Source organism: Propithecus coquereli, unplaced genomic scaffold (assembly GCF_000956105.1).
Source record: "Propithecus coquereli isolate 6110/MARCELLA unplaced genomic scaffold, Pcoq_1.0 Scaffold107, whole genome shotgun sequence".
NCBI lineage: Eukaryota > Metazoa > Chordata > Mammalia > Primates > Indriidae > Propithecus > Propithecus coquereli.
Genome location: NW_012134636.1, coordinates 1,050,453 through 1,060,833, shown reverse-complemented (window position 1 = coordinate 1,060,833; position 10,381 = coordinate 1,050,453). Strand labels below are relative to the sequence as shown.

General features: G+C 44.6%; 1 protein-coding gene across 3 annotated transcripts in view; it reads left to right on the top strand.

The window, feature by feature from the left end:
* The window catches only part of SRGAP3 (SLIT-ROBO Rho GTPase activating protein 3), a 242,111-nt gene that overhangs the window by 212,081 nt on the left and 19,649 nt on the right, over window positions 1–10,381 (top strand). For all 3 annotated transcript variants that reach the window (XM_012646635.1, XM_012646627.1, XM_012646643.1), the window contains 3 exons: window positions 719–824; window positions 1,064–1,291; window positions 4,187–4,266. In XM_012646635.1, the coding sequence (XP_012502089.1) occupies window positions 719–824; window positions 1,064–1,291; window positions 4,187–4,266 (414 nt within the window). The remainder of the gene's footprint in view (window positions 1–718; window positions 825–1,063; window positions 1,292–4,186; window positions 4,267–10,381) is intronic.

The window sequence follows — 10,381 nt, the reverse complement described above, 5'->3', positions numbered from 1 at the left end:
CTCAGCCAGTGTTTCCAGAACCCCCCAATAATCCAGTTCCTGTGCAGGGCCTTGAGAAGATTTCAGGTCTTGAACTGACCTGAAAAGAGGTCAGAGAGGAGATTCCCAAGCTTGAGAGGGGGTTCTTTATTCGACATTCATTTCATGAGCAACTACTATGTGCCAGGCCTATGCTGCTGTTGGTGTTTGTAAAGGGTTTAATAAAACACGGTCCCTGCCTGTGTTTGTCAGGACACACAGGTTGCAGGTGACAGAAACTCAAACTGGCTCAGTCTGTTAAAGGGAATGCATTGGTTCATGTACCTGAAAAGTTTAGGCCTAGCTGGATGCGGACCCTCCCATGGCGTCTGTCCCCCATGGTGTCTGTCTCCCCTTCGTCTCTGTGCTAGCTTCACTCTCAGGCAGGATCTTCCTTCCTGGGGGCCCCCAGCTGCTCCAGGCTTCTGCCCACTCAGTTTTAGGAAGGCACCTCCCTGTGGGTTTCTCCCGCTCACAGTCCCAAGGCTCGACTCTGATTGGTTCTGATTAGGCTACACCCCCCAGTCCCTCCCGTGATGCTCTGATCCGCCAGGCCAGGATCTCGTATGATCCCGCAACTGCGTGCAGAGCTCACTCCCCCGCTCCACGTGGGCCGATAGGGGAGGTGGGATATGTGGACGTTTCCTTCTGTGCTGTCTGAGGATGAAAGGCGCCCTTGAAAAGCCCTTTTGTGTTTCAGAACTGGAGAACCCAGCTGAGAGGGTGCACCAGATCCAACAAATCCTCGTCACCCTTCCCCGCGTGGTCATCGTGGTCATGAGATACCTCTTCGCCTTCCTCAACCAGTGAGTGCCTGGCCAAGGGCCCCCTTTTTTTCTGTATACTCATTGAATAGTGGACAAGAGCCCCTTTTTGACTGGCTCTGGCCCCCTTTGGGAGGGTGTGTCCTGAGGCTTTCGCAGGTGCTGTTTTTAAAGAAGAACGTGGAACCTTCAGGATTTGAGTAGAGTCCCCCATAAGAAAGAAATCACAGGGGCAGGATTTGCCTTTCCCAGATGACTTGTGGGTACCTCCTCTCTCCTAGCCTGTCTCAGTATAGCGACGAGAACATGATGGATCCCTACAACCTGGCCATCTGCTTCGGGCCCACCCTCATGCACATCCCTGATGGGCAGGACCCTGTGTCCTGCCAGGCACACGTCAATGAAGTCATCAAAACCATCATCATCCATCATGAAGCCATCTTCCCCAGCCCCCGGGAGCTAGAGGGACCTGTGTATGAAAAATGCATGGCTGGAGGGGAAGAATATTGGTAAGATGCCATTCCTCTTAATATAATTATTGTCATCATCGTTGTTGCTGCTGTTGTATGGCAACAGTAAGAAGCCCTTCAGTTTTCTTACTGCGGTAGTCTGTGCTTCCATATGCATCTTCTCATTTGAGCTTCGCAGCAGCCTTACATGAGAGACAGGTACATCAGTCAAGGTTCTCTTGGTTACCAGGGACAGAAATACAGTTCAAACTGGCTTAAGCCAAATGGGAATGTATTGATTTACTTAACTAAAAAGTCTGAGAATATATATCTTCAGGTATAGCTTGATCCAGGGGCTCAACTATTATCATGAGGACTTGGTCCTGCAACCACCATGCTTTGGCTCTGCTTTATCCTGTTTTGGTTTCATTCTCAAACAGCCTTTCCCTTGGTGGTCACAAGAGGCAGCCAGCAACTTTAGATTTATAACTCATTCAGCATTTTCAATAGAAAAAGAGCTTCTCTTTCCCAAATGTCCCAAGCCAAGCCAAGAATTGTGTTTCATTGCTGGGGGTTGGGTCTGGTGAAGCAATCACATTGATTAGAAGAGGTAATGCTACCACTGGCCAGGTGGGTCACGGGCCCATCTCAGGAAGCAGGGCAGTGGATAACCCCCACCTCAGCCTCATGAACTGAGTGTGACACTTCCCACCGTTGTCCCCTCTCTCCTAGGAGTTCTCTTTTCCAGGCTATGTGAGCTCAGTTTTTTTTTTTTTGAGTGTTTCACAGCGGGTCAGCAATCACTAGATGGGCACCTCTGTGTACCTGGTACGACACGGGTCCTAGAAGAAATATTTTAGAACCGTTTAAAAATCAGGGCTGACTACCTTCCCCAGGCTACGACTTTAAAATGTGAAGACAGGAGAAAATTTTAAAACGTGGCAAAGATGGGAAATTGAGAACACTAAACGACAGAGACCAGTCAGCGGGTTCCTACTATTTCTTTGTTCCCAATCCAGGACAGCACACCGCTATATATTTAGCCGTTACCCACGCTGCTTTCAGCCAGGTGCCTACAGAGGAGTTTGTTTTTTGATTGTTAAAGCATTCCTGGACTCTTGCGTTGCCTTAGTTCTGTGGGCATATTTGGGCAGCTGCTTCAAAGAAAGGAGGTGTTCCAGCCTTTTGTATTCCCCCCAACATGCCTCCCCACATAGGAATACTGGGCATGATGATGTCTAATCACAGTTCTCTAATCTTATTTGGGGCACCAGGGAACCAAGTCTATCCCTGTTCTGTAACAGAAACATTAAACAGCCAGCAAGCATAATTTCTGGACAAAGAGAAGCTTTTCACACAGTTTTCGCAACCATAACCAGTTCTCTTTTCTTGCTGCAATATGTATAATTAGTGTTGTGGGAAGGGACCCGCAGATCTTCGTGTACTTACCAAAGAACAATGCACAATCACCACACTTTTCTTAATCCTATTTGTTTCCCGTGAGACTGGAAAACTATTAATTACACGGTAATTTTGGAGGAGTTTTCAAAGCCAAAAAAGGAGATTTGGCAGAGGGTCTCAGCACAGTAGACAACATTCATTCATTCAACAAATGGTTACCAAGCATGTGTTGCGAGCTGAGTCCTGAGCTGGGAGTCAGGATGTAACCCGAACCAGCTTAATGTCCAGTGCAGGGAGCTCTGATGGAGCAGGAAGCAGGCAGTTCCAGAAGTGGGGCTCCCTGAGCCGATCTGGCCAAGTCAGGAAAGGGTTCCTGGAGGAAATGCAGATGGAGCTGAGACTGCAGGATCAACCGGAGCCAGCCCAATGGGGACTGGGCAAAGAATATTCTAGGTTCGGAGCATTCAATAACAGGAAAAGTGGTTGAGTGTGGCCGGAGTGTAGCATGTGACAGGGTAATGCAGTGGGAAGAGGCTCCGCAGGTCGGATAGAGCCAGGTTATGGAAAGTGTCGGAAGCCTTGTGCAGTCTGGATCTCATCCAGGTGGCAGTGGAGAATTTTTCATAGTAAAGTCCATATCCCTTTAAATGACATTGTAAATGCCACCTCCTCCGAGAAGCCTTCCTTTCCTTGTAGGTCCCTTCTGCCATTATGGTCTCTGTCCATGTCTTTCCTGTATAACGCTATTTGAACCTGCGCCTGTCTTGTTTACTGGCCTGTTTACTTGGGCGTCTTTCTCGTTCCTCTCCCTGCAATGTGAGTAACATGAGGCCAGGGAACTTGTCTACCTTGCCTATCACTGCTCCCCTCCTACCTAGCATACTGTGTGGCATATATTAGGACTCAGTGGCTTTGTAAAGAAAAACTGACTTCGGTGAATGAACCCTGGCCTCGAGAAGCTCATAATCTAGCAAGGGGTCAGCAGCTGGTGAAGTTAATCCAGCACATTGACAACTAAATTTGAAGGCCCTGGGTCACTCAGCCCTCATGCTCATCACGGTTGCCAGCCTGGTTTGCTCTCACTGCCTCGATGGATCTGGGCTTTTGCACACAGACTCCCAAGGCAGCCCTTGTTAGCTTCGCTTCACCTCATGGGGCGTGTCACCTCAGCTGTAAGACAGGGGAGTCAGGCCAGATGAGATGGTTCATAGTACTTCAAAGATTCCTGTTCTGGGCTCTGGTCCTTTCGATGATGAATGCTGGGGTTTTGCCACTGCCCTCTGGATCTTACAGAACACGTAAGCATTGACAGCCTTTGCCCAACAGATAGCCCAGCAGATTCCGGGGCTAGGAGGGAGCTGGGGGAGGCATTTGGGAGGCTTCCCAGTGAGGGAGCTGGGAGTGGTTTTCGGATGGAAAAGACAGGACGGCGTGTGCCTGCATTTGAGCTAGGTTAGGGCCCAGAGGTGGATTGGGCTGGCACTCATGGGGGGCTCAGGGTAGTGTGAGGGTAGACAGCTCCCCAGTGAGTCCCCTTCCCATGTTTCCTTGCAGTGACAGCCCACACAGTGAGCCAGGGACCATCGATGAAGTTGACCATGACAATGGCACCGAGCCTCATACCAGTGATGAAGGTGAGTGAGGGGGAGCTGGGGCCAAGGGACTCACCTGGGAGCCCCTCGGCATGATGCCAGCCCAACCATAGGGCTGGCCCACGTAGCCCCCTCCAGCTTTCCATGTCAGCACATCTGCCCTGCAGAACAGATGGGGACCCAGAAAAACCTCAGAGAAAAACCTTCACTGCATGCCCAAGTCCCAGCACAGGTCTGGCAGAGCAGATCCTCATGGGCGCACATTGTGTTCACATCTCACACCCAGCCCACTTAATCCCTTTATGTGTCCTGACTGGCCTGGGGGCAAATCCTAGGTGACAAGAGTTTCTTAAGGAGGAAGCAGCCTCTGTCATTGCTAATGACAGAATTCCCAATTCAAATTGACTTAAGCATAAAAGGAAATCAGCTGATATATCTGAAAAGTCCCAGAGCTGGCATGGCTTCAGGCACAGCTGGATCCAGGAACACAGAAGATTTTTGTCAGGACTTTGTCCCTGTTTCCTGGTTCTCCTTCCTTCTGTGCTGGCTTCGTTTCCTTGAGGATCTGCTCTGCACCAGGCCTGTGCTGGGACTCGGGCACAGTGATGAACGAGATGTTGGTCCTTGAGGAGCTCTTGGTCTGTCACCAGACCCGGACAGACTGGAAGAAGCTCCTCATGATGCAAAGTGATAACGCCAGACTAGTCCCCAGTGCAACGGGCTCCCTGAAGATGAAGCCAAGGGTGATGACCCTGGGAGGTATGTGGAGAGAGAGAAAGGCGAGCCAGGTGCTAAGGCACTCACCAGATTCCTCCACCCCTTGCAGACAAGGAGAAGAGAGTCAGATTAGTCTCCAGGGAAACTGGACTGCGTAGACAAGCAATCTGGACAATATGGGCCCAGGGCCAACCTATCCATCAGGCAGAGTAGGTACAGTGCTGAGGGTCTATGCTGCTGGTAGGGGTCCACTAAAATATTTTAATTTCTTTTAAAATCAGAAGGAAAAAATGAATATGACATACAGTCCAGATTATATTTGTCTTTATACCAATGCAGTTATAAAATATAATTTTTAACCTTTTTTTATGGAGGAACGGATCCATGTCGGCAGAAGTGCCCATGGCCTGTGAAAGTCAGAACACGGCCCTGTATGCACCAAGCGTTGCCCTCCTTTCTCCTTGTGATAGTTTTACTTTTCAAACATCATTATTTAGCAGTTCTCCTACTTGGCCTTTGTATTTCCCTTGAGGGACAGTCCTAGCTGTCCCAGGGACAGTTTGCTACCACATTTGTCAGGAGACCTGGGTATGTACTCAGGGGAGGTTTCTGGAAGCTGATGAAAGAGGCAAGACTGATAGGTAGGTTTTCACATTCTAGCAGGACTGTTTCGATTGCTAGTGATAGAATTCCCGATTGAAATTGACTTAAGCATAAAAGAGAAGCAGCTCATATACCTGAAAAGTCCCAGGGTGGGGATGACTTCAGGCACAGCTGGATCCAGGAGCACAGATGATTTTTGTCAGGACTTCATCTCCGTCTTCCTATTCTGCTTCCCCCTCTGCTGGCTTCATTCTCATGTAGGCTGTCCCTGTGTAGTGGTCTCTGGCAGTTCCAGGCTTTCACCAACCTTTTACCCAAAGTCCCAATGGAAAAGAGCTTCCTTGTCATAATGGTCCCACGAAAGGTCCTGGGGTGGAATCTCACTGGACTGCCTTGGGTCACATACCCAGGCATCCAATCACTGTGGCCTGAGAGGGAGCTAATGGGTCAGAATTGAGTTGCAGGTACAGAAAAGCAAATCCAGATATAATGTTCAGCTTTGCCAAAATCCTGAGAGGCTAGAGTCATCCTGAATTAAGGAAAGTGTCCTGCAGAGGCTTTGTTTGGAGGTGTGAAGGCTGCCACCTACTGCTTATTCACTTCACAGCAATTTGCTTTTCTCTTTCCTTCTTTTCCTTCCTCTGCCTACCACCTCTAGTTCTCCCTCCCCTGCTATTCTCTCCATCTGTTGCTCTTTTTATTTCTGGATCTGTTTCTCTCTCTCTCTCTCTCTCTCTCTCCCTCTCTCTCTCTGACTTCTGGCTTCCTTTCTTCTTCCCTCTCCCCTCCTTTTCTCCCACCCCTTCCCTCCCCCTGGATGTGTGCATGTAGCTCCCTCTTGATCTAGACCTTGCCCTCAGTCTTTCCTTCCACTGGGGGCAAAGCACCTCTTGTGTCGAACAGGATGGGCTGATCTTTCAGAACTGAGACATGTCAGGGCTGCTGCTGGTGGAGGGAGACGTGCCTGTAAGAGGCCGGGTCTGGTGTCCTTTGAGAGCCCGCATAGCTCTGCATGTCTACCTGTGTGTCAACCTGGGCCACCACCTTCCGGGGGGCTGAGGTCCCTGTCAGTCCCCCTGCTGGGTTTCCCACAGCTCTTTGGTCTGATGGGTAGAAGGCTGCTCCAGGCACCAAGGCTGAGGATGAGGAGGGACGAAGAGAAGAGAGCTTGCTGGGTCTGTGAAGAAGCAGCCACAGGACACACCCAGTAGGCTTCCTCCCCACACCAAGAGCCTTCTCTCTGTCAGGGCGGAGGCTCACAGCCACCCCTGGGGTGGGACGAGTGAGAGCTTTGGGTCCACTTCCCCAGAAGATCCTTGTTCCCATTGTTCTTTGTGGGGATGCAGGTTTCTGAGAATAACAAAGGTGGGAAGAATCATCTTGGAAGGGAAATAGCCACATTGGGAGAGCCAGTTTCGTGTTCTTTGAAGGCTTTGAAAGTATCCTGAGTGTGTTGGGGGGAGTGTTGAATCAGGAGCATTCCTTGGAGGAAAATTAATTGCATTTTCTATGATTTGGTTCTCAGCTTGACTGTTATTGGTATATAGAAATGCTACTGATTTACGTACGTTGATTTTGTAACCTGAGACTTTGCTGAATTTATTTATCAATTCTAGGAGTATCTTGATGGAGTCTATATACAAGATCATGTCGTCAGTGAAAAGTGGTAGTTTGACCTCCTCTTTCCCAATTTGGATACCCTTTATTTCCTTTCCTTGCCTGGTTGCTCTGGCTAGGACTTCCAGCACTATGTTGAATAGAAGTGGTGACAGTGGGCACCCTTGTCTTGTTCTAGTTCTTAGGAGGAATGTTTCCAACTTTTCCCCATTCAGCATGATGTTGGTTGTGGATTTATCATATGTGGCTTTTATAATTTTGAGATATGTTCCTTCCATGGCTAGTTTGTTGAGGGTTTTTATCATGAAAGGGTGCTGAATTTTGTCAAATGTTTTTTCTGCATCTATTGAGATGATCATATGGTCTTTGTTTTTGCTTCTGTTTATTTGGTGAATCACATTTATTGATTTATATATATTGAACCATCCTTGCATCTCTGGGATGAAGCCCAGTTGGTCATAGTGGATTATTTTTTTGATGTACTGTTGAATTCAATTTACTAGTGTTGTATTGAAGATTTTTGGGTAGAGTGTTCTATAGATGTCTGTTAGGTCTAGTTGGTTTATAGTGTTAAGTTTCCTATTTCGTTTTTGATTTTCTGTCTAGTTATTCTACTCATTATGACAGTCAGGTAGTGGTCTCCAACTATTATTTTTGATTTGTTTATTTCTTTCTTCATTTTTGTCAGTTTTTGCTTCATGTGTTTTGCTGCTCTATTATTAGGTGCATTTTGTTTATAATTGCTATATCTTCCTGATAGATCAAACCTTTTATCATCATGAAATATTCCTCTTTATCTCTAGTAATATTTTTTATTTTAAAATCTATTTTGTCTTGGCCATTCCAGCTTTCCTGTGGTTGCAGTTTGCATGATTTTTTTTTATCCTTTTACTTTAAATCTAATTGTGTCTTTGAATCTAAAGTACATCTTTTATAGACAGCATAAAGTTAGATTATGTTATTTTATCCAATCTGTTAGTCTCTGCATTTTAATTGGGTTGCTTAATCTATTCACATTTACGTTATTGATATAGTTGGATTTATATCTGCTGTTTTACTTTTTGTTTTCTGTGTGTCTCATGTCTTTTTTTGCTCCTTTAGTCCTGCTTTAATGCTTTCTTTTGCATTAAGTGAATATTTTCTAATGTAGTATTTTAATTTCTTTAATGATTTTTTCACTATATTTTTTAGATTTTTGAAGTTTTATTTTATTTTTCTTTGTTATGTAATAGTTGTACCTACTTGCTGGGTACAATGTATGTTTCGATACATGCATACATTGTGTCCTGATCCAGTCAGGACAACCAACATGTCCATCACCTTAAACATTTATCATTTCTTTGTGATGCGAACATTCAACATCCTCTTTTCCAGCTATTTTGAAACATACAACATGTTATTATTAACTCTATACACCCTACGGTGCAATAGAACACCAAAACTTGTCCCTTCTATCTAACTGTAACATTGTACCTGTTGACAAATGTCTCCCCTCCCCCACCCTCCTCAGCTTCCAAGAACCACTATTTTATTCTCAATACTTTTAATTTATTTTTTAGTAGTTGCTCTAAGATTTACCATATACATCCTAACGTATTAGAATGAGCTTCTAATTTACACCAGCTTAATTCCAGTAATTTATGGAAATATTAATCCAATTGGGTTTTAGGCCCTTTTCCACCTTTTTGTGTTATTATTGTTATATATATACATCTGTTAATGTTACAAACCTGATGATAAATTGTTACAATTATTACTTTACCATCTGTAGTCATTTCCTTAGCCCAATATACCTGTGCTCTCACCCACCTCCTTTGTGCTGTTACTGGCGAGCATATTACATACATATTACATTTCTATGTCTTTAGGCCCAACAATACATCATATTTACATTATCCTTTATATTTGCTTCTTAAATCAATTAAGAGAATAAAGGAAAATAATATGCATTTATACTTTTTTAAATAATCACATTTACTGGTGCTCTTTGGTTTGTGTGTGTGTGTGTGTGTGTAAATTCAAATTACTGTATGGGTTTACTTGCTTTCAGCCTGAAAAAAACTTCCTTTAGTATTTTTGTAAGGTGAGTTTGCTAGAAAACATTTTCTCAGTTGTTTTAATATGGGAAAGTCCTCATTTCACCTCATTTTTGAAAGATAGCTTTGCTGGATATAGGATTCTTGGTTGATAGTTTTTTTGTGTGTAGGTTTTTTTGTTTTTTTGTTTTTTTTTTGAGCGCTTTGGACATGATGTTCCACTGCCTTCTGGCCTCCATTGTTTCTACCAAGAAGTCAGCTGTTAATCTTATTGATGTGTTATTTTTCCTCTTATTGCTTTCAAGATTTTATTCTTGTCTCTGACTTTCAGTATTATTATTATTATGTATCTGTTTGTGGACCACTTTGCATTTATTGCGCTTGGAGTTCATTGAGCTTCCTGGCTGTGTAGGTTATTGTTTTTCAGTAAACTTGGGAAGTTTCCAGCTGTTATTTCTTCAAATATTTCTTTCTGCTCTTTTCTCCCTCCTTTTCTTCTGCTACTGCTATTACATTTATGATGCTACACTTACTGTTGTCCCTCATTTCTCTGTTCATTTTTCCTCAATCTTTTACCTTCTATTCTTCATCTTATATAATTTCTATCAACCTGTCTTCAAGTTTGCTAATTCTTTCTTCTACCAGCTCAAACTACTGTAGAGCCCTCTAGTAAATTTTTATTTCAGTTGTTGTATTTTCAGTTGTAGAATTCCATTTTTGAATTTATAATTAATTTTGATCTCTGTATTGATCTATTTGATGTGATGTTGTTATCATACCTTCCTTTAATCATGGTTTCCTTTAGTTCTGTTAACATATTTATAATGGCTACTTTGAAGGCTCTTTCTGTTAAATTTGCCATGTAGTTGTTGTCACAGGCAGTTTCTGTTGCCTGCTTTCTTCTCCCAGTGTATGGGTCATACTTTCTGTTTCTTTGCATGCCTTGTAATTTTTTACTGGAAACTGGACATTTTAGATAATATAGCAACTCTGGGTGCTGGTCCCTACCCTTTGGAACTTATTGCTGTTAATGCTTGTTTATTTGTTTAGTAATGGGCTGGATTATTTGTTGATGTCTATCATCATCCCCCTCCCCCCCACACACAAAGTGTTAAATCTCTGATGTTGTTTCCCGGGAAGGAACAACCTGGGGTATTCCCACAGTGACCCTGGGCTGACAGTGG